The 25,635-nt window shown below is 40.8% G+C and overlaps 1 protein-coding gene across 1 annotated transcript in view; it reads left to right on the forward strand.

Moving 5' to 3' along the window:
• Positions 1–25,635, forward strand: part of cadm2a (cell adhesion molecule 2a) — a 188,862-nt gene that overhangs the window by 118,177 nt on the left and 45,050 nt on the right. The window contains exons 2-3 of the mRNA XM_070917304.1: positions 13,900–13,926; positions 24,004–24,153. Coding sequence (XP_070773405.1) covers positions 13,900–13,926; positions 24,004–24,153 — 177 coding nt within the window. The remainder of the gene's footprint in view (positions 1–13,899; positions 13,927–24,003; positions 24,154–25,635) is intronic.

Consider the following 25,635-nt stretch of genomic DNA (forward strand, 5'->3'; position numbering starts at 1 on the left):
AGACATTACAAAGGTAGAGAGGAAACTAGAGAGCTACTTTGTGGTTATCCAAACTGTGCAGTGCAGCACATTGAGATCTCACATCGGTGCTTTTGGTGAAATAATATGCTTTATGGTATCATCTAATCATTGGTTTGTCCATAAGTCCATTACTGCAAGATGATTTTTGCATGTAAATGGAAGGATGTCAGAAAATAGTTGTTGGTGGTAGTGGAATCTGAATTAATCCAAGTCAGAGCTGCATCTTTGTCTGATTAGAACGATTTTAGCATTTTCTTGTGAGAGAAGCCAGCCAAGTCAACTGCCTGTAAAGGTTTTTTAAACAATGATTACTTTACATTTAACCTGTCAGGCAATTTTTTAAGTTCCTTGAACAAAGACCTCTACTGTATAAAATGTCCTTTTCTTTTTCAAAGATAAGTGAGCTTCAGAGGTCATCTCGTCTACGGTCTCTGACATTCCTGGCAGCTAGGCCAGACCAACTCAGTTTATTTGTCTTTAGGTAATTGAAAGATTCCCAAAGATATTTCCAGATACCAAAAAAAAAACTTTCGTCAAAGAAAGACATGGATTTTATTTGTGTAAGCTTTTTCATTGTTGATCATTCGAGTGACATTTGCAGGTAAGGTGTGATCTTCATCGTTAAATTATCTCAACACTATAGCTTAAGTGTAACTTTTATTAGACACTGCAAACAGCGGTGAGGTTTGACAGTCTCACACCTGACTGAGCAATCTGAATAGGCCTCTCGATGGCCGTGGCGCTTTAGCGATAGCCGCCTCATCTCCATAAGTGCTGATTTGCTAGAGTTGACAGGTGTGATTGTACCAACTGAATACTTGCCTCAGAGGATGAAAACATATTCATTCATTAAATCTCAGTGGACCGCTCCTCTTGAGCTTTATATATGCAGTGGCCTTTTTCCTGAGTTACCAACTGACAATCACTGGTTACCACTCATCCATGAGAGCATGGCTATGTGTCAGGTAACTGACATTTGAATGGCCCCCTCACTCTCTGTGTGGTGTTGAGGTGTCAACACCTTTGTCTGGCCCTGACAGAAAGTCAGCTCTGATGGATATGACATTGCAGCTCCTTGACATTGTTGCTCCCATTGAGAGGTCTGTAGGAGTCCACACCTACAGGATACAGGATGTCTCTGTCTCTTTTTATTTCACACACACACACACACACACACACACACACACACACACACACACACACATATTCACACGCATACGCATGAAGTGAGCATAAAGGCATGAGGCCAAATCACATAATCCTTCAATGATCCATCAAGTGTTTGAGTAGCCATTGTGTCCTGACCATTAACTGGGCGAGGAGAGCATCTTTGAGATGGTAATGTTGCTGCTCTCATTTAGCACATAGCCAAGACAAAATGCCAACTGCTAATCAGCCGTGTGTGTGTGTGTGTGTGTGTGTGTGTGTGTGAGCGAGAGAGAGAGTGAGAGAGAGAGAGAGAGAGAGAGAGAGAGAGAGGGAGAGGACCATTAAGGCTTTTCAGAAATTCACATAGACAATCTCCCTCATTATTTGTGTGGATAACCACACATCATAATCCAGCCCCAGCCAATAATTGGGTTTTTGTTGGGAATCTTATGGAATGCAGAGGATGCTCAGTATGTATGTAAAACCTTCTACGAGGAATGAACGATACCAGCCATTAGACACGAAGTGGAGCACAATTAGTGGGTAACTGGTGACAGCAAGTTCCAGCCAAAGGTGCAACTACAAAGAAAGTTGGTTTGTATGAACAAAGTTTATTTTTGCCCAAACTCTTGACATGGTGTTTTTCTTTTCTAACCCTGTAGTCATATGGTGCTAAGCTTAGATGGAAAGAGCGATTTTACTTCTTTACATTATCTTATTTTATCACTTAGATTATATTAAAAGCTTAATTAAATTAAAGCTTAAGCAGATGAAATGTGCTCTTTATGACTTAATTAAGTCTGTAGGAGACTACACACCATACAATATTTGACACTTGCAATGTGCCACACCTAAATATACAACTCACCCCTTTTGTTGTACCATAGCAACTATTTGTGTAGGAGATGTCCACCTCTCTGATGTTACTGTATAATAAAGTAATTTACTGTAATATTGTTCTAATACATGCTACTACAAATCATCTACACTTAATGTTACTAGACCTCTTGATTTACAAATAAAGTTCTTCCTACACTGGCCAGAACACATTTGTGAAACTGAATGCAGTACCTGTACTCAATGTATTCAGGGATCGGTGAATTGAAGGAGACGGGAAGTCTCTATTAAAAACACACAGCAACACATGCATACCCACACAAATGTGCAGCATGGTGCATTGGGATATTTGGGCGCATTGTGTGGTGCTCTGTGATGTTGGGGGCGGACATTTAACAGATGGCGCCAGCTACCTCCCAGGATAGTAATGTTCAATTATCTGTGTCCAATTTACACCTTTTGTAATGCCTGAGAAAGACAGGGAGAGAGGAAAGTGAGAGAGAGTTGGTTTGAATGAAAGCTAGGATAGATGGGAACAATGACAGGAATATGCAGGGTTTTTTGTTTTTTATAATAATAAGCTGTGTTATGATGTGTGTTATTCTACTCCACAGTTTAGCGCTGCTCTGTGCACCCCCCACCCCCTGCCCTTACACAGCTCCCATGGGCTCATGCCTGTGGGTAGCTATAATGGGAGCATGTTGAGGTCAACTTTAATTTGATGGGGAGAAAAGCAAACAAGTCACCATTTTATTTATTTATTTAGTTCAATTGTAACAATCGGAAGGAATTAGTTCCAGTTCAATTTGTTCAAAATGACCCAGATGAGTTCAAATTTGTCTTTGGTAATTGAACACAGTTTTTTTCCTTTGTTCTTCTGTAAATGTAAGTTGAGGCATGAAATGGATTTTATTCATGTCTAACAGCCTTGGGTGAAAGGTAATGGGTGAGGCAAGGTTTGTCAGTACCTGGATGTCATTTTTTTTCTTAATTTGATTTGACAACAAAAGTATATTGGTCTTTATTCTGCCAAAATAAATACATGTGATATTTGTTTCTATCACATTTATCCTATCAGTGATATAGACCTGTTTCTGCAGTCTTGCAGTGTCTTCACTTCTGTAATTTTGTGCCAATGAATACAGTTTTATTCTTACTGAGCTTAATCAATCAAAGACATTTTCCACCATCTAAAATTTGACCAAACTGCTTTGACAAATGAAACAGGCTGCTCTTCAGATTAACCTGCATACAAAAAGTAATATATCTAGTGAATGACTGGGTAAGAAGATGTTAGGGACAGGATAGAAAGGCTACATTTAAAGTTTAATACATATAAACATGTATTTCTGAAAGGTTGGGTGGTTGAAAACAAATGCAACATTTAACCAGGTACGTCACTTACAAACAAATCCTTAACACAAGAAAGACCTGGCAGGACTCTTGCCAGGCCAGCCCGGCAGGAGGCAAGCACACCCACACGATCACACAAAAAATAAAAGACAAAACAGATGGAGTGGGGGAGGGGGGGGTGCAAAGCTCTGACTAACATCAGTAATGTAACTCAATAGACAGGTAAAAGCACTAGAATAGAAGCAAGTCAATAAGGAAATATGCAGAAAGTATTAACAATGATATACATTTAGTTATATGGGAGAACCATTTGCCACTTTCGGCTTGAAAGTGTAGGGAAATATGTGCAATTCTGGTACGCTAAAGTCACGTCTATTCAGCTGCTGTCCTATACATTAGCTGAATCCCCAGTGAATGTAATTACAGCAAGTAATAGCTTTCCCCGCAGAATAACACTTTCATAACAGTATAATCCTATGTGTGACGTGAGAATATCCTGTTCTGATCTATATAATATAGGCAAATAGGTAGATCAATGGGTGGGAGAAAGAAAACGTAAAAAGGTAATGTAGAGAAGGAGAACTAAAAACAACATGTCGGAATATAAGATGAAGAAAATATTATAAGATTGCTTGAAGTTATTATTAAGGATTTGTATATACCAGAGAAGGAGAAGCTGGAGACGTCAGAGCAGAGGATCCTTGCAGGAGGCCTGGCTGACCTGGTTAGCTGGAGCTGGTTTATCTCCCATGGGAAACCTGTGTGTTGCAGCACTGCTCACCTCACTACAGTAGCTTCATTAGAAACTCTATTGCACTTCCGGCTCTCTCTCTGTCTCTGTCTGTGTGTGTGTTGGTATATTTTTTTGTCTTTTATTTATGTGAATCCACAATACCCACACACACATACTTGCTTGAGTTTTGCTTAAGAAACACTGTATGAATAATGCAAGCTATTGAAGTGGAATGAATGCTTTAACACATACACAGGCCACACACAAACACGCAAGGTTAGCCGTTTTCTTCTGTCTCCTGTCCTCCTCCCCCTTTTCTGTTTTTCCTCCACTCTTCTACTTGCTCTCATCTTCTCCACTGGCCCGCCCAGGGACAGAACAACACATGTTTTGATTGTTTTTGGGAAGAAAATAAATAAATAAAAACGCCATTAAGGTAGAAAGCTGCTGGTGTAGGGATAAAAGGGAGGAGAATGCAAGCCAAAAGAGAGTAAGCTATAGTCGTGGACTTGAAAGAAGGATGAATCCACATGTATCTCAGAGCCCTTTCTTCTTCCCTTTATCTTTTATAGCTGCGATCTCCAGTGAGCTGCTGCGCGCTGAGACAGGCCGCCATCCTGATGCCCTAGAGATTGCCTATTGCCATCATTACAAAAGACCCCTGGCACTGCAGCACTCCACACACACACACACACACACACACACACACACATCTGCATGTAAATGTGAGAGAGCACACAGTATTTTGTATCTTAACAAACTCACAAAATCTTAACACACGCATGCACATACAGTACATGCAACATTCATTAGGGGCCCCACAGGTCCCGAGCATTCAGTCCCTCCTGTCGGAAGTCTATTCTCTCCTCAACCTGCTGGAATGCCACAGAAACACAATGCTCCAAATAGATCAGGGTCTATAGGTGATGGTTTGAAAATGTGAGGTAACAGCCTGGCGTTGACTGAAGCACTAACAATCACAGGGAGCTTGCGCTGTTTGATGCCAAATGGTCCCTTGAGGGCGAGGCTCACCGGTCAGCTCCCTACAGAGACACAGCGAACACTTTGCCAATTTACCACCATTCTCGCCTTTGTAATGCAACACAGCACAAACATGCCTTTGTTCGCTGACCTTTGAATAATTCAGCTCGAGCTAAATGCTATGACACATTTTTGATCAAAGTCTCACTATCAAGGGGAGGAGGCATTTTCCAGACGCTATGTGTTCCTCTCCACTGAGGATAAAAGTTTCCCTCCTCAACACGATCCCTGACTAACAGCGAGGATAAAGCCACAAAATAGAAAATCCTTCAGAAATATATGATAATCCATATGTTTGAATTAAAGAGAGCACCTGAATAAAGCATGGCTGCCACATAACTCCATATCCTGCAGGGATTTGACCTCTGCACAGGGTAAAAAATGAAGCTTGTATTATCTGGAAGTTTTCCTTGGAAATCTCCTGTCCCTTCACCCTGTGACGAATGGCTGGAGATTACAGGTTGGTGACCAGGCATACGCATCCACTTCAAAGCTTTGTCTGGAGGAAGCCATTTGTTACCCCCAAGGCATCTATCACAATATAACTTCACCTTCTAAACTATTCATTTGAAGAAGCAGTGGAAACAAAAAGCATCTGCTGAGTTATAGGCTGTACCTGGACTGTCCATCATCCAACGGCAGCACCTGTTTGACAGTGTGCGCTGGGTTTGTGTGTGTACGTGTGTGTGTGTGTGTGTGTCCATCATCCTATAGCAATTCTTGTTTGACTTTTCTTGTTGGGGAGATTCATGATTTCGATATCCCCCGGGTCTTTTGTGGAAATTGAAATGTGCTTCTCGAGCCCAGGGGGAATTTCTTCAAGGCTTTAAATGGCAAAATTTCTCAGGCTGTGTATGTGTGTGTGTGTGTGTGGGTGTATGCGCATGCACGTGTCTGTATTTGTTTTTCTGCGGTCAAAGGGCAGTTTTTATGAGATGACCACAGTCAAACCTCCACTTATATCTTCTCTCGTCTGGTCTGCTCCTCATTCCTCCTCGCCTCTCTCTCTTTTATGCCATCCACTGCACTATGATGAATAAAAAAAGCATTGCATACTATATTACCCACAGTAACATGATAAGAGTGGATTGAAGATTTCTGTGATAGGGCGCTGCCATAGTTACAGTCCAGAGGGTGTCTTAGAGGGATTCATCAGATGTGTTTGGTGCTCCTGTCTTGCCAGTTTTTTAACACACTCATCAAGAATTCATCAAGTGCCAAATGGAAAAGTCAAATAATAAGTATTGGCTGAGAAGTTTGGACTCTTATGCAAAAATGCAGAATTTTAAATAGTCCCAAGGGTCATAATTCATGTAGACTCTCCTTTTTATTTATGCCTAGTGGGAAGAGTTTGGTTGTTTGTCAGGCTTGTGCTTTGGCACATTGCTTTGGCACAAGCCTGGCCTAAAAAGCCATCAAGCCAGCCATCTTACAACATAAACGTAGACATGTTAACATTGTGGGAGCCAAAATGTGTATTTAGCCTGTGTTGTTGTTTATTATTTATTTAGGCTGCACACGTTCTTTTGGTTACTCACTTACGGTAATTGGCACATGGGTGTGGTTTCATATGATTATGATTTAGACAAAGAGGGTGAGTAGGGCTCCGATATTTTCTGCTGACCGTCACGTTTCCACAATTGCTTGTCAGTGTTTTTGTTTAGTAAACATCATAAAAACGCATGTGGCCTACTTTTTTTTCATTGATAGTAGTCGCTACAAACATGGTAGAACATGTACCTTTCTGGCAATAGAACACGATCCCAAAATTCGTAATGGTACGTTCAGTCAGAATGCTACATCACACAGACAGTTGGCATTGCAATCCTCGCCATAAAGGTTTGGCTTTTGAGACAATTCACGTATCTGTGAGAAAGGAGAAATGGAGAGTAAACCATAGATTCTTCAGTAAGTAATTTCAAAGTCACAGCAATAATGATTACTCACTACTGACTGGCATCACAGGTATTACTAACACGGTGCGCTATATACATCTTGTGGTTTTAGCTGTGCTTCAAAGCCTACAGGTTTAAAAGCAATGTGTACTCTTTTGGTTAAATCTAAGAAAATGTATTTTTTGCCATCCGGGATGTCAGATCTTTGATGTTTAATATCTCAGAACTGTGCTCCAACAGATAAAACCTGAGAGTTCCAAGCTCACCATTTGTCTAGCAGAGTCCCAGTTAATTAACATGATATATGAAAGTGCTCTACCCATGGGGATAAGATCCGTACAGAATCTTGTGCAGTACATACTGCATAGTGTCACTTGTTTCTGATGAGGTTTTCTGCGTCCGTGGGAGAGTGTGATATATGGCAGCATGGGTGTGCATTCTGTGAATAAAACCTGTGAAATATGCATTTGTTAACATGTTTTTGTTATGTGCAGTGTGTACACTTTGTGCGGGTGAATGTCCAAGAACATGTAGTTGTAGTGAGTTGTGTACACGTGCGTGCTTTTGCGTAGCTGTGCATGCCGTGACCTTTCTTATAGAACAGCTGTGAAGTCAAGTGACAGAGGAGCTGTAAACCAAAATGTCCTGACATTAAAACCACCAGGCCACTGTCACTGAGTCCTCTTCCTAATACACTAACTGTGGATTGTGTTAGGGCTGTCTACATGCACTTTTTTAGAACAGAAGACAGGTCTGTAATTAACCTCAACTTGGGAACCAGAGCCAAGACAAATGTAAGAATTAAAGGTGAATACAGATTACTTTTCTTATTAATCAACAAATTTAAGGTGTTTTATTTTCTTTGCTAATACTTTCTGTCCGTTCCTTTTGGTTTACTAATGAATAAGAACTGTCATCCAATGCCGGAGAACAAACTTGTTGCTAATTGTTTGGCAGATGTCCATAAAAAATCTGTATCACAGTTGAAACATGGTTGTGGCCAACAGTTTAATCCCCGCTCTAAATAAATACTCATGGTTGGTTAGCTTATGCTAGATTTCAAATAACTATAGCAACAATGATCTTACCACTATGTCAGTGGTTAAACCTGTCAGTTGGTTCAACATATTAATGCTCTTTGGTAGGTGGGCATGTGTGATGCGTTTTCCATTGTTTTCCTATACTGTATACTGGACACATCATTATATAACCCTGACTGTACATTTTCCATCACTTCTGCTTCAGAAACATTGCAGTATTAGAAAAGCATAGCTATTATCACTCCGGTGCCTAGTGAAGAGAATTAGTGCCTCCCTCCTGTCTCAATTATGCATCTCCCGTGAACAAAGCAAAGAAGGAAAATAAAATGAATAAAGGAGAAAAAAATATTAACTACTGTAAGTGTAACTGCCCCAACACCTCACAACCCTTCTATCGTATAAGATGGCATATGGTGCTGCACTAACTTTGATATAGTCAGGGGAGTCCTTGTTTCCCAGAGGGCACAGAGCAGATGTGTCAGTAAAGAAATATTTCACAACTTTTGGCTTTTTAATATCTGACTCCTTGTTCTTTCTGTCCATTTGTCTTTCTGTTACTGCATTTTAAATGGATTTTTATCTATTTATGTGTTTATATTTGTTTGTGTATTAATACACATTCGCCAACCAAAGCCAGGAAAATCACGAATGCTAATAGCTGGTTTGATTAAGTGAAAGCATTAGTGTATTATGGAACACCAACATTGTGCTGCTCCACTCAACTTGTAGTCACACTTCCCTCAAGTCCATTTCCATTTTGATGCAAGTTATGTCACGAATGACAGCTGAATTACCAAAAGCACAGACAGGAAAACCACACTTTCAAATGAGCTGCCATTTTGCTGGGTCATCTTCACTGTACTTCATCTACGCGGACACAAAAATGAGGCCCAAAGTGGTGGCAATCCTTCAGGTGCAAAGCCCCTATGTGTTCACTGTGTTTTTAGCTGGAGGCTATCGCCAATCAGCATAAACTGTGAATCCCTTGAGTCATTATCTTTGCGCGATGCTCACATTGTCACCACAACAGGTGTTACGAAGAAGTAAAAAAAATCATATTGCATAGTCTTGAGTTTCATACTCTATTCTCAAACATTCCCAGATCTTTATCCCATGATCCCATATTCTCACGATTCCATTAAATATTCTCAATTCTCCACCTCCATCAAAATAAAGCAACCACTCAGTCCCTATTATGCAACTTCTTTTCTTGTCTTACAATGCTGCCATGTTGTCAACAGTATTTGACAAAATGGATATTTTTCATAATTATTGATATAGGACCCATACTGCACCAACAGGAGTTGATCACTGTGTTGTTAACAGAAAATAGAAAGCTAAAAAGATAGATCCAGATTGCCTGGTGTCATTCACACATGGTCTGGTGACAGTGATTCATCAGAGACCTGCTGTAGACCATCTTTAGTAAGGATGAAACAAATGTTATGAAGTGTATGTGTGTATGTGTCATCAACATGTGTGCTCGTGTGTGTGTGTAAACGTGTGTGTGTGTGAGTCTTCGTGTGTGTTCTATGGCCGTTTGGCTTATGAGCAGATGATTCTACCATGGACAGGGTATGTACGTGTAATTGTGTTAAGGAGTGGAAATCAAATATGCTAGATTAAATGACAAAACAAACAGATGTGTGTCTGCCTGTAATGTGAGAAAACAAGGACGAGGTAGACAGATCTAATAAAGCAGGCAGTATGGTGGCAATAAGCTGAGTTAAGTAAGCTTGATTCCATCTATTAACACTGTTTACCATCTCCTTTATTACCCTGAGATGAATTGCGGCCTTTTGCAAAAGCTCTGCTAAATCAAATAAGATTTAAATACATTTGCTGCTAAATCATGTAAGATTTAAATACATTTGCTTGTATTCATTTGGAGCTATTTTTATGCAGATGATCTTCTTGAAATCAAAGTAGTCACAAATATGTTGGGGACTGCTATGAATGTGTCACAATGTATATTTTGCTCAATGTTTTTATGCTCTTGTGTACGCGTGGATTGATGGCTCCATGTGCAGCCAAGTCAGAAGGTGACAAAGATTGTGTTAAGGTTTTACAGCAATCTGCTCACCGGTGGAATATTGGTTGGATTCCAAGGGCCTGGAGTACATCAAACATATGGCAAAACAGCTGCTGCTGTACGAAAGATAAGCTAAACTCTCCATCATGCCATGTGACAGAACAGAGAGCCGCGTTGCACACATCGATCTCCATAGGCTTTTTGCTGCATGTCAGACTCTGAATATACCTGCCACAGTGAAAAAGGTAGCCCGAGGGGGCAAGGGAATACAGAAGGGGAGAGAGAGCGATGCGGGTAAGCAAAGGGTTAATACGGAGGTAGAATGTGAAAAGGCAGGTGAGACAAACTCCTGAATGAGCATAAGTTGAAGCGGGGAGAACAGAGAAGGAAAAGAAGAGGAAAACAGGAAGGCTGTTGCAATTGAACACATGTCCTCCCAGGAGACTTATACCCTAAGGGAATACTATGATCACTGCATTGTGTGTGTGTGTGTGTGTTTGTGTGTGTCTGTGTGTGTCTGTGTGTCTGTGTGTCACAGTAAGTATGTCTGTATGAACTATCACACAGTTTATTTATGACGGCTCCCCGCTGACGGTTGCAGAGGCGGAGAACAACCTGCTTACAACTCAGAGCTTTTCTGTTCCACCGCCATACAGTCAATCACCTTTCATATTCAGATAAAGTGTGTGTGTGTGTTTACATACACATGATACCTAGACCAATAGCTTCAGGCCTGGTTTAGGTAAATACCAGTAACAAAAAGTGGTTTACATCTTCATGTTCGAATCACAATTATGCCTCTACATAAAATAACAAACAGAACTCTGAATGTTTATCTAAAATGTAGGTATTAAGGTATCAAGGTATTAATCACCAGGCCTTTGTGATGATCAGTTGTATAAAATGTATTCAAGTTTGTGTAATGCACATCTGCACTATTTTCAACTTGCAGGACAGATCAAACGTCATTCAGCTGACTCTGAATTCTCTTCTGTAAATGTCAGTGGGCTTTCACCTTCAGATCACAGGTTTTTTAAGTCAAAGCACTACGTTACACGAGACACTCTAATTTGCACACTCAAGATACCATGAAATGAAGTTAAAGCTGGTTTTTGACCACTAGGAAAAGTCCAATTTGAGTCCAAAGACAAAGGCCAACAGAAACAGAGCAACATTCACCACCTGTTGAACTTCCAATATCGGTGCTGTTGTGGCCCCAGTTTGGTCCACCAACTGCAGAAACAACAGATTTTTTAAGAGATACGGAAAATACAGTGGTGTGTTGATTCTTTGTAGGGTCAACACTCATTACTACTCTTTTAAAAAAGTAAGAAAAAGAAGGAAAAATATTGCTTAAAAGAGATTTAAATGAATTCAAAAATCCCAGACGTGATAGCCTAGAATATCAATTTCCTAAAAAACATTTCTTGCTCATCATAGGACAATTTGGATATGTGAACGGTAATACTTACTTAACGGTAATATTTTAGTTCTTCTTGTAACTCACTTGGACAATGGATAAGGAGGAATCCCAGCATATGAGGTTAAAATACTGTATAGAAAAATAGCTCAATTTGATCCCACTTAGATGCCAGTTTCTTTAGTGTATTCTGTTGAATAGAGTATGAGAGAGGTGGTCATTGTGTAACCCTTTTGGGAATACTCTGTTCATGGTATGGTAAAATGGCGGGAATGAGAGAGTGGAATGAAAAGTGTTTTATTCAATTTCAGCTTGCCAGGACTTACCGAACTGTTGTGTTGGTTGCCTGGTAACTGTAATACTCTGGGATAAAAGTGCAGAGAGTGTAGTGAATAAGAGTCCCACCATTTTTCTCTTTTCTTCGCTGCTTGCGTTCTCTCACTCTCTCTCTCCCTATAGCTGTCTATATTTTCAGCTGTTGTTACGAGTGAATAGTTGTAAAAATATATTTTTTCCATCTTTTGTCTCCAGGATCGGTCGTTTTCTTCTTTTTTGTTTTTCCATGGGTTTTGGCTGGGAGAGATCACAGAGCCGCAGTTGTGACAGTGAACTCATACCTTGACAGCAGGGATGAAAGGCAGGAATAGAGCGAGGTCAGACTTTGCTGAGGGAATATTTCACAAAGCCATCAGTCTCATGTAGGAAGCAGTGTGGGAAGCAGATGTGACACTCGCTGCCCTGTGTCTCTCTTGGTCCCTCTCCCTCTTGACCAGTGACACAGCAGCAAGGTGTGAAATTTGCTACCTGTGTGCATGTTTGTGTGAGAGAAGAATAGTCTAGTCTTGTGCTCACAATAATGTTTCTCTTATATGACTGTTTTTGCTCTTTGTTCCTCTCTCATTTGCCCGTGTGGTGTGCCACTGAATATGCTGTGATGCTGAAGATCAAAAAGTGTTTGCAAATTAAGTTTCACTAAAAGAAAATCACAGGAAATTCTCTTTTTCACTTTCTCACTTCCTCTCTCTATCCATCTTGCACCTTGGCGAGCTGTGAAATAGCACAAACACAACATAATCATCTCCATCAGCCACTTAAAATTGGCTATCAGGATTTGATGGCGCTCGAATATAAACAACACAGTATGTATGTGAGAGTTGAAAGAGTGGTCGGACTGTCCAGCAGCTGGCGCGTGTCTGCTTTCAGGATTGCTTTTTTTACCTCCCTCTCTGACAATGCATTCAAACCTATTTACAGTATGTTGATCAGCCAAAATGGAAAATTCTATACTTTCTGTGTATAGACGGAATGATTCATTAATCTGTAATCGAAAAGAAAGCACAATCATTTTTTTATAACCTGCAGACTCGGCACCAGCAGTTATATTCTCTTTGTTCTTCCTCCCTCATTTGTTTCCAGGCGCCGTCTCTTAGAGCTGTACAGGTTTTCAGGCTCACTGGAGGCATTCCAATAGATCCATCAATTTGGCAAAGCAGTGCGTGTGAAGCATAAGAGTCATTCCCTCGGGATACTCATGCCAATACACAGACACACACACACGCACTAATAAACAGTCTATGTTGTTTATTCAGCTCTCCTCTGTGTTTGTTACCGGCAGGATGTCTCAGAGGTGATGCTCTTGTTGTTGGTTAGGACCTCCGTGTTGTGGTCCCAGTTTTTTATACATGGCTATATATCGGCCTATATGGTTTTCCCTCCCATATCATGGCACAGTCATCACAGTTGGCATTCCTGCCTGTGCTTCTCCTCACTGATTACAGTGCTGTCAATCACAACCTAATATGATAGTGCGCCAGTGTGTGCATGACTGACTGTGTCTACCCTGAGTTCACACACACACAGAAACAAATCGTTACTTCCTGTATGTCCCCATACAACTGGAGCCATATAGGCGTCAGCTAAAAACAAGATAGTCAGTTGTAAAAGGTCTGTAATTTCCACCAGAAATCAAATGAAGCACAGCATTCACTAATCAGCAACATGATATCTACAGTATGCTCATATCCTTATGGGTCTTGCAAGCTTATTAGAAAGCAACGAGCTTCCTTGCATGATCCAGATGATGTGATGCGACTAATTAAAAGGTGCCACACTGTAAGGTCTCAATTTGCTGATGAGCTAAATCAGGACATTCTCTTTCAGGGTTGAACGATCGGAGGGTTTCAGCACTCATGATTGACATTCAAGATAAAGACAATGCTGTTTCTGCATATGCGCGAACAGATAGAGGCACACTGTTCTTCAAACAGTTATCTAATCGGCTGCTCTGTCTTCTGTCTTTGTTCTTTTTCCTCTCTGTTTTCTGGCATCTGCCTCTCTTGCTGTCCATCCAACCCCTCTTGTCTACTTGGGGACTCCAGTGATGGCTTCAAAGGGCAAAGTCCGAGGTGAGTTGTGGCTGCGTTTCCCTGCTGTGCCTCTAACTCAGCCTGACAAAACTAACATCAGTAAAGTGAAACTGAATTTACTTTTCTCTTGGGGTTTTTTTGTTGTTGTTGTTGTTTACTTATTTCCAGAGCAGTCATATTGTAATCTTTTGATGTAAGCCACTTTTTCAAGGGCCAGGGATTTTTTTTGTGTGTCTTTTGTCATTCAGCAATTTCAAATTCCATTTCAGCTTTCAAATAAGCTATTTTGTTGTAATGGAATTTTTAGTGTATTTTAGAAACACACTAAACTGCACTATGCATTGTTTACTCGTCACTACCCAGACAGTGATAAACATGACTCTAACAAAATGGTTTGCTTGGGATTAGAATGTGTATTCTGGTTTTACATAGCACCACTACAACATAAAACTCATCATAGTGTCAATATTCGTAGACATTTTTTTTATTCCATATTTTCCAGTAAATTATTCAAGCTCATAAACACTGAAAAGGACAGCCCAAGGTCATGAGATGAACAATCGAGAATTTAATTGTGTGATGTTGCCCTTTACCATTGCCAGACTCTGGAAAACTGGCAGTAAAATACAACGATCAAAATCTTCTCCATCATTCCTTGTGTCTGAGGACGGATTATAGATCAGAGCGAGTCAGAGAGAAGAGGCAGAGTGTTTATTTGAGAGGAGATGAACCTGATTTCATTCAGCTGTGTGCTTCAGTAAATATGCCTCTCAAAACTAAGAATTTAGTCAACCGCGACTATAATCTCATTCTGTTTAGTTACCATCTTTGGCTAATGATTATAGGATCACAGGTCCTGAATACAGTCACATCCTGAGCAGAGGTGTGATAATAGATGAGATGGAAGGATAAACATCTAACAGCCTAACAAACTTGGCTATATGTACAAATTGTATTAACAAATAATTGGTGGAATGCAGTCTTTTTAGTTATTGTTGGGAGGGATAAACTCATTCTAAGTGTGTGTTATAAAGCGTTTCCCTTCAACAATCTGAGCCAATTTTGAACATAAAGGCAGACCAATATGAAAATATATGTGTCCACATGTAAAGGTGTGTGAAAATAATCAGAAAAACAGCCAATCAGGGTAAAAACACCTCATGTAAACAGCTTGATCAGAATCAAGTGGCCCACCTAGAAAAAAAATCGAATCTCGTCCATATATAAAAGACACCTGTGTTGATGCTCTTTCCAATTACTTTCTGTTTTCAGAAAATAATATTATTTCAAGGTTCGTCGCTTTCACGTTTCAAGTTTGCCTGCCATGCATTTAGTATATTGCTCATGTCAAAACCCTTTCCTCTCCTTACAATATTATCTGCCTTTTCCTCCTCCTCATCGTCACCCTCAGCAGTAGCTATGATAGAAACAGCATCAACATCACATGCTTCCCCTCTACACTTCACTATGCAGGATGTCCTCGTTTTCCTGCTGCGTCTGAATGCGTAATTAATTTAAACCGTCTCTCATGTGTTTAACTGTAAGATCTCCGTCTCATTCACTGTTGACCCCCTCCTCTCTGTAAAGGTCACCCTAACCTGGCTATCATCCTTTTCTATCTTACTGTGACAGTATAGGAAATCCATTGCACTCTTAATAGGGGAACAGAGGATGTGTAGATCAGAGTTAAGCACATGTCTCCCTCCTGCCTCTCGCACCGTTATAATGAGGCTATTGGTAGGAAAACATAACAAGCCAGATAAGATTCATGCTGATCAGTGGGCAGATAAAGGCTCAGTTCACCTCAAAGCATCAGTTCACCAGCGTGTGTGTGCGTGAGAGAGAGTGATGTGTGACTGAAGGACTGAATGACTGGTTAAGGGTGCATATATTAATTTGTACATTGTGTTGTACATGTTCATTAGCACCAAAGATTATTTTTCCTGTCCCTACACTTTAATGGTGAAAGATTACATCAGGGTTATTTTAAGAAAATGTAATGGTGTCATTTTCAGGGATGCAAATGAAAATGAAAAAGAACCTCATTAAACACATCACATGGATATATGGCACCTGTGCAGCATGTGTGTGTGTTTCAAGGTACCTTTAACCTGTGTCTTTGAAATTGCTCTGAATCTGAATCTATTCATGTTATTTAAAGTCAATGTGACTTTAGAGAGTGTTGTGTTGTACAACATGTATTCCACAGGGTAAAGAAGTTCCCGACTCCAAATGAAGGTTGTATATTAGAAAAATACTTGAAATCAGGGGTTTTCAAACTCTGACAAAACAACTGCTCACCCCCACCAAGAATATAAGAACCATGTTGATGGGACATTCTGAGCCTTAGTAATGTCAAACATATGTATATACATATGTATGTATATATATATATATATATATTGATAGTGTAAAAAAGTTACTCCTATTACTACTTATTTGTCTTACTTCTATTTAGATGATAATCATACGCTATGTTTTGAAACTACAGTTCCCGTAATGCTTTGGGGGATGTACTGATGTTATAAGGAGTGTCTCTTTTCTGCGATTTCTCAGAGGATTTATAGCCGTTTATTCGTGGACATTGAAGACAGCGATACTTAGATAGTTACAGGAGTTTCCTCAAATGCTGCACTCAAATGTACTCGTGCTAGGTTAGACCAGTCTGAGCTTGGCTTTGAGGCGAGATCTTTAGTGTCAACCCTGCCACTGTGGGCCCTGACTGGAAGTTGTGGTTCAAGAGAATTGCAGCAAAGAAAGTCAAATCACAAGAGCTGCTTTTAAAACTTGCACTTTCTGCTCACTGAATCTTGCAGCTCTCCCCCTGGGGCGAGAAGTATTTCCCCAGATCACCTCTTAAATGAACAGTATCTGTCAACACATCACCACACATTAGGAAATCACACTGTGGCATGTTGATTTGGGGAATTTGGGAGTTTTTGGTGGCAGCAGTGATTAGTCTGATTTCCCTCATGAACGCCACCCTAGTCTGCGATCATCCTGCTCTCACCCTGTATGAAAGCATAAAAAATGAATTGCTTCCTGTGATAAAAAGAAGAATTTCTCCTCCACATCAGTTTGAGAACATTTGAGAATTTCAATAGCCACAATAAATCTGATTTCCCTGACCTTATGCTTTTATGACATTTAATTTACAAAACCTACTAAACCAGCAAGTGTGTGGATGACTGCTAATATTGCTTCACCGTTGCTTGGCCTTATATTTAAAGAGGGAATAGAGTGGGATATTTGAGGTTAGATATACTGTACGTAGCAAAACCTTTGCCTTCTGTGTCCTTGTAGCGCACAGATGACACTGGGATTTTTGTTATTTCTAAAAAAGATGAACTGAAAGTAACATTTAGCATATATAGCCCTGCTCACTTTTAGTCAGCTTCTCTCATCAGTAACACACAACCCACACACGCAATCCACACTTACACGCAGCATATACATAAGTGATGTGCAAAGAGGCAAAATGTACTTATACCTGCTTACGTTTTTCTGCATAAATCAAGTCAGAATAATTTAAATGCATGTTTCTCACATGTCTGCTTAACATCTCAGCGAATGTGGCTAAAAGGAGGTGTTTAAGACATTGCTCCTTTGTTTTTGCACTTGGCTCAGTTGTTTACTTCGTTCCCTCCTCCCTTGCTTTCACTTATCTGTCAAAATATGTACTTCTGTCCTTACCTAGCTCGCCTTTGCTCTCAGCTTCTTCTGCTCGCTTTTGCCAGCTGGAAGAAAGCAGTGTATGAACTATTTATGAAGGCCAGGTTTACCTCTGTCATAAAACCGTGAGATGTCTGCCCTTGGCTCAGAAGGGATAGTGAGATCTCTGGCCATTCTGGACTGAGCGAGGCAGCCTACACACAGAGAATGGGCAGAGGTTTATATCTCTGCCCTTTAAATTGATGTGGCTGAATCAAGGGCAGGAACACTGGGCAAATGATATTGGTGTCTGGCAGCGTGTCTGGTCACCAATTTGAAAGTAGTGCATGGGCTTTTATAAATGATGATATATAGGATTTGCTCCTATACTACACAAAAGTTCAGCCGCGGCAGTTTTTCCTCAGCAACAAATAAAGAGAAACCGCTGTGTTCTCTGGCATGTTTGCTTCTTGTAGTGCTTTGTACACACAAAAAGGTGTTATCATTGGAGAAACTCTTCCTGGATGTTTTGTCATTATCTTTACAACGTCTGTTAACACCTTTCACACCCCAGATGCTACTGGAAACATCCCCCCCTCGCATCTCAACAACATGCCAAAAAAGACTTCACGTTCCCCTCTGACAACTTGTGATTCCTACCAAACTGCCCTCTCTCCGTCACTCCATGCCACACTTAAACAATACCTAATAGCGCCATGGAGAAGTAGGTGATATTTTGTTGATCTGACTCCAGGGGTTGAGTTGGATGTCAAGTTTGTGATGGCAGCACCAACAGCTGCCCAGTCTAATTACTGCATGTAAATGACAACAGCACTGCCATAGCCAGCCTTCTCTGATGCCGGATAATTAATTTCATATCTCCAGATCAGAAATGTCTGTCCTGAGGTGGTTGTACGCCAGCACTGAATACAAAGGTAGCTCCACACTCTGCAGGGGTTGCATTCAATTTGCTCACAGCAGGAATCTTATCACTGTCAAAAGAGCAAGTTTAGATTGTAAATGTGCACACACACACACTCTCACACACCGAAATTTAAATACAGTTCACTCAGAAACACAAACAGAACAAAGCAGAAAAAGAGAACATACATAACCCAATTTATGGTTATTTGCATAATAATAATATGATTTATATAAATATTTTTAACTCATAGAGTTCAGTATATTAAAGGTCTTCATTACGCATTATTACTAATTCTGCCAGCATCCACTATGAAAGCAATATATTACACATGTATTTATACATCATGTGTGCATGCCTCGATTGTTAGTTATACGTTAGTTGAAGCATGTGCTCTAGACTTGGGGAATGTCGATATTTTAGGGAAAAGAAGAAGGGGACAATGTGACCCACAATAAGTTGATATCCAGATGGTGTCTCCATAAAAGTTATTTCAGATTTTTATGGGCAAATGCATAGATCCTGAGATATATGGAAGATAAATTGTAAAGTAATTTCACTTTGTGCATGTAATGTAACTGTGTCCCCATTCCAACCAAACATGAGAGGTCATAGCGAAAGAGAGAGAAACAAGACTGTGTCTATGACATGCTCCTAAGAAAAAGGAAGGAGTTTGTGTGAAAATTGTCACAGTGGGAGGACAAGTCCCAGAGCGAGGGCAGGGAGTGATGATGCACTTATCGGAAATGTTAGTTTCTGTTCCAGGAAGTCACTCACAACAATGTTGTATATTATCAGCTAAAATTGGTTCCTGCCCAGAAAAAATAAATAAAGTTACAGAACATTTTTGTAATTCCAACACTTTTCTGATGCTCTAAACCAGTAAGGAGGTTGGGGATAAGTTTTCTTGCTCAAGGACGCTGTGACAGGATACATGGCTGGTTGATGAATTCACACCAGCTCTTGAGATGATCAAACTCTTGACCTTGTACGGTCGCTCCAATCACTAGGCCACCCTGCTGCCTGACACTCTGAGAATCACTCAGTCTGAGAAGCTGGTGTATCCAGCTGTGCAGCCACCTGTGTAACCTTATAGATACTAACTGGTCACGGCAAAACTGTCATGTCCTATATAATCTTTTGCATCTCATTCGTGATCTTCTGAGTGGGAACATTGAGCCGCAGCTTTCAAGTTACAATGAGTATCTAAGACAGTGCTGTCCAGTGGTGCCTTTACTGTATGTGGTTTGCAATGCAAATTTTTCGCACATGATTGTCATGATAAAAACAACAGCATGTGTTGATAATGCCTTGTTACCTTGAGAAATTAATTAACATTATTAATGAAATATCTCTATAAGGCAATGCAGTTTTAGTTCAAGCTTGAGTATTTAAAGGTCCCACGTTTTGCTCATTTCAGCTCTATATTTCTATTCTGGGACACCACTAGAGTAGCTTTGCATGAGTCACTGTTCAAAAAAGTATTTATCTTAGTTATTTATCTTCTACTGGCCCTTTATGCAGCCTCTCAGTTCACCCTCTGTCTGAAACAAGTCGTTTTAGACCTCAAAAAGAGTAGTCCTGAGCAGAGCGGTCCAATAACTCAGACAGGATGAGCGGGTGGATGAGCGTCCCTGTACTTGATGGGTGTGCTGTGCCTGGATCAGATGAGCTGTTGGCATGGCTTAGTGCGGTGACTGTATAGTTGTGACATCACAACCTTATGGCTCATTTAAAGGCACATTTTCTGATACGGGCTGCATGCACTTCTCCATGGACTGAGCGTTTTGATACTTTCACAGTATTTATACAGCACCTAGACCTGCTTTATAATCAAACAAGACAGGGAAATCTCACCTTCTACAATATGTAAGATATCTAAATTTGCAGCGACTAAATCCCAAGTCTGCATTTAGGAGGCTTGTTCGACTGGCTTAAAAGGTGAATCAGCAAATCAAAACTGTGGACTGCCTCCATCCATTTTGTAATCCTGTATTCCCGGCCATACATCATAGCTCTACAGCTCAGTTGAGCTCCAGTCCTGGTATAAAGGTCAGTAGCTCCAGGCTGTCCGTCTGTCTGTCTGCATCTCTCTCTTTTTCTCTGCTTCTTGAATGCCTAAATAAGAAAGGTTAGTAGACTCAGCTGCTCTTGCTTGAAAGGTCATGTCGGAGAACAGACAGGAAGCATCCAGGATACTCTTATCAGTATTATTTGTCCAGTAGTTTGCTTTGGCAACAGGTACTGTGTGTCTGAATGTGCTTTCGTGTCTTGTGAATATCTCTGCTGGCTGCACAGGGAATATATTTTGGGATAAGTAATAGTTTGGTCTTTTGAGAAATATTGGATGCATTTTTTCATGTGGTGGGAAGTCCAAATGATTGTGGGGAAGATTTGCAGCCAGCCTTGATTATTAGCCAGCTCATACACTGGTGGAGGGAGGGTATTGAGTGGTCCCATTAAAACGTAAGCTTCAGCTCATCTGGGGAGACAGCTGTGTGGAGGGTAAAGTGTGAGAATGAGCTCTGGTTTAGTGTCTCTAGAGGAAATAATGATTTGCTATTTGTTTAGAGGCAGCTGTAACCCACATTGCTATAGTCACCATCCCAGATGAATCATGTCTTGCATTGCTCTATAGAATATGCCATTTATGGTGACATATATATTATCCAATTCAAGCTTAATAAAGCAAAGCCAATTTCATTATGTCATTACTTCATAATGTCATGCAGATGAGGATGTTGTTGACCTGGCTTAGCCTTGGCATGTCAGTCAAAGTGGAGGGCAATTAAGCTGACCCCGCTCTCCATAAGAGATAGAGCACAATTGAGCACAAGAAAGGAAGTAGGATCAAGATAAATCTAAAAGACGGGGGTACACCGGGAGACAGAGAGAATATGAAAAAGAGAGAGACAAAGAAAGTGGAAATGCCACCCTTCAGGGATCAACTAGAGGAGGAAACGCGACAGAGAGAGAGAGAGCCAGAGGAATTGAGAGAAGGGAATTGAGTGGAATGGATGTGAACTGGAAAAGATAGAGCAAGAAACTGTGTTGAAGTGAGGGAAGGACCTAAATTTAGACATGGAAATCAGGAGAGAACAGCTGGCTCCTTCCCTCAGGAGATACATTAAAATCAGGTCTGGGTGGCCAGAGGGGAGAAGAGGAGAACCTACTCCACTGGCCAATTAGGCGCACAGAGCACTGCACTGTTCTAATATAACCATCATTGTGGCCCCTTTGGCCCTTTCAGTCCCACTGGACGTGTAGCACCAGGCACTGACGCAGGGCTTAGGCAGAGGGATCCCCGGACTATTGTAACTTTGTGTAGACACTAGAGCCATTGGAGAGGTGAAAGCCAAAAAGACACTTTGATGTTTCTAATTCTTATCTTCTGTCCTGATAAATAAACTACAAGTGGAGGCAGGGTCACTTGTGGCAGAAAATCTTTACAGTGGCATCATAGATTTTCTCCCATGAACTGTGCAGAAATGTAAGAAACACTGGTCAAAACGTATCTAAAGTATAATATTCTCTATTTCCATATGTTTATTTCCTGCAGTTCTATTCAAATGCTGTTCTATTGTGTTGTGTTCTTGTTTCATAGTCTTCAATACAAATCTGGATATATAAAACATTTTGGAAGCACCCATATTCCCAGCACTTCACATAATGAAATCAGTCAAATCTCATGTCAAAAGCAGATCATTCAGAGAACAAACTAGAAGATAATATTTTCAGGGATAAGCACAGAGTTGACTCTACAACAAGCGAGCATATTCCCAAACTGTCTCCATCTTCAGTGACAATTTGCAGTGACACATCCACTGCAGCAATGGCTGAAATCATACTCACATACGTCACATTGTGCAGAACCTCACTCAAAAATCATAATTTCTACCATTCCGTATGGAGGTTAACCATTTACTTCCCTTTGTGGCCAGTACAAAAGAAATAAAATGCATCACACTGGGCTTTATGTCGGCCAACTGCATGAGTGAGAAAAATGAGGAAAAGTAAGTGATTTAAAGAGAGGAAGTAATAAAGAGAGTGAGAGAGGGCAGGCACAGGAGAACGGTAAATCGTTGGCAGATCATGCCTCATGCAAAACTTTCATGAATAAAACATAATCCTAGCCTCCCGTAGCTCACATCCATTTTTCCTCCGTTTCCCTCCTCTTCCCTCTCTATCTCTCACACGCATGATTAACCTCGGGAGGCCTTAATCAACACTGGAAATGACCCGTGCTCCTTGACTTACCTCTCTCTGCCTCTCTTTCCCTCCTTCACCTCATCCTCTCTCCTCCCAACATGTCCTTCACCGCAGGCCTGTCAGTGATGGGGTTTGCCTCACCTGCTAACCCTGTAGACGAGCGCCATTTGAGGGTTTGTTTTTCTTACCTGTGCAGTCATTAGCAGAAGTAAGGAAAACACAGAATTGCCTGCTGAATGTGATCCAACACATTAACAGAGTTTGAAGGGAAAGGTATCAAACACAGAAATGGAATTTGAATTTTGAAATATTTTTTCTTTCTTTCTTTCCTTATATATGTTTTTTTTTTTTTTTTTTTCAATTTTATGATCCTTTCCTGGGGGGATGGTGGTTTAAGACGGGAGAGTTAGCTGGGGATGAATAATCTTTCTTACCTAAGCCTTTATTCACACAGTCTTTAAAACCTGTCCTCTGGGGATGGGGACAGGGATAGATTTATGGTTATTATTATTTACTTGCTTACAGCCTCCCTCACACACACACACTAAAGCATACACACACACACACACATGCACCAATGCACACAAACACACATACACACAACAGTGTGAGTTGTTCACATTCTGAAAACTGGCAGGCAGCTATTGACGAAACAGTTGCAAAAGCGAGCTGTCCGTGGTGCTGAAACCTAGCTTTGCTCGGCTTAGAGGCCACACAGACTTATATAACAATATAACATTATATGTTTCTGTTTCTCTTACTGGATCCATCCATTACACACACCCACATCCACACATGCACGCACAGTCCACAGAGAATGTTTTTTAATTGGTCTTCCCTGTGTAGCTGAGGTTTCAGGGTTGGTACTGCAGGCTAAATGCCCCCTGTGTGCTCCGTGTTAGGGTCCAATTTAGCACACAGTAGTGACTGGCCATCCTGCCTGAACATTTGCTTTTTAATTAGGGTATTAAGCTTTTTTTTCTTTTAAAGACATAAACCAGATTACCTCTCTTTGTGCAGCAGTGTGAGGAGCTGATTTTGCTCCTCCAGTGCCAGAAAAGTATTTTCTTTATTTTTTTGTTCGTCTTTATGAACCAACTGGATAAGAAATCCCATTACTTTATAGTCCACCTTCATAGTTTTCATTTTATATGATCATCGTTATGCTGAATTTAAATTTATTAGGGAAATTTAATTAACTAAAGCCATCTTAGAAATCAAGCAATCAAAAATGTGCCATCTGACTCACTCTGTCTGCCTCTGTATCTTTCTCTCCCTCCCCCTGATGCATCCTCATCTCATCTCACATGTTTCTCCTATGTGTCATGTTGCAGGCATCAGCGGTCAGTACCCTCTGGTTCAGAACATGACGGTGACGGAGGGTGGGACAGCGAACATGACCTGCCGTGTGGAGTATAATGACAACACCTCCCTCCAGTGGTCAAACCCAGCACAGCAGACCCTCTTTTTCGGGGACAAGAAAGGTGAGTTGGAGATTGACAGACAGCCACAGCCAGACGACAGATGCAGTCTTACAAAGTATTCCCTATGTTAGCTTTGTGGTGGTGGAAAAAATGCACAAAATGCACAAAAAACAGGATTTCTTTTTTCTTTAGGTTGGAGAGCAACCTGAAAAAAAAACCTTCGTATTCCTGTGTGTTTGTCGCTTGAATAAGCTGCTGTCTTTGTTGTGTCATAGCGTTTGTCCCACATTTCATGTGTCTGCGTTTTTCTGTCGGTGCTATGTTTTCACAGCAAGTGCATTCAGGGCACATAAGAAAAGATACACACTTGGATGGATAGTATATGGCTATTATTATTTTTTACTTTATCCCTCACACACACACACACTAACGCCTCGGCTAAGGAGAACACTTGGTGGTGAGAATAGATATGGCCAGAACTCTTTCTGGCTTGTTTTGCCTAGAACAGGATAACCAGTGGTGAGCCATGAACAATTTGGGGGCTTTATATTTTGTTTGTTTGTTTGTTTGTGTGCAGTTCATTTTACTTCAGTGTCAGAATTGTTTATTGTGTGTATTTGATAGTTGAAAAGTAGAAATGGATAAACAGGGAGGATTTGGTTGAATTTGGGATCAGCAGGGGTACAAGGAGCAGGCTACTGTAGATAGCTGCAGTAGTTTAGGTGATTGCTGTCATTGGTTTATATTGATCTACATCCTCGACTGCATTGACCACATCCCATGGGAAGGAGGTGGTGGATACCTTTCTATCTAAAATCAAAAGATGCGTACTCAAAAGTATAATATTGTTGTTCAAAGCAAGTTAGAACATCAGCCCACACACTCTCAAAGTCAACCATTCACCCCACTGTGCAAGTGCCCTTCACTGCAAGCCGGTAGTACTTAGCTCGTACTGCCTCTAGCACATAGTATGAATTAAATTTCAGCTAAATGAACAAACCCAATCACCTGAGCCTTGGATGGTGCAGCATTTTGTGCTCGTGTATAATTGATGGTGTGAGAGCATTAAATTAAAATCAAAGAGCCACATCTTTTTTTCCACACAGTTGGCAATGGACTGTACCTTGCTTTGCACCCAATTAGCTATTTGGTGGTGTGTTTTGTCCAAGGTATTGCGATGGGTTACAGACCAAAATGATAGTGATGTGTCGGTCGCGAAAGAGCCGGTTCAAAGAGCCGGCTCTTTGTAAAGTAATACAGGGCAGAATGATATGACGATTATTGATGTTTGTGCCAAAGGCTTGGACAATGATGCTTACCTCGTTGTTAGGCAACGCCCTCTGCACACGGCTCGCACCAGTCTGCAGGCAGAGTTAAGTTTCGTTTTCCCACTTCTCACCGGCGATCCACGGAGACGGCAAAACAGCTGATTGAGCTCGTTTAACACACTTCGTGTGCGTCAATGACATCAAAACCACACCTAGTGTAGCGATTTCTATTAAGTGCCTGTGCATCTGCCTTTAAAGTGCCTGCTTCAGAAAT

Source organism: Enoplosus armatus, chromosome 13 (genome assembly GCF_043641665.1).
Source record: "Enoplosus armatus isolate fEnoArm2 chromosome 13, fEnoArm2.hap1, whole genome shotgun sequence".
Lineage (NCBI taxonomy): Eukaryota > Metazoa > Chordata > Actinopteri > Centrarchiformes > Enoplosidae > Enoplosus > Enoplosus armatus.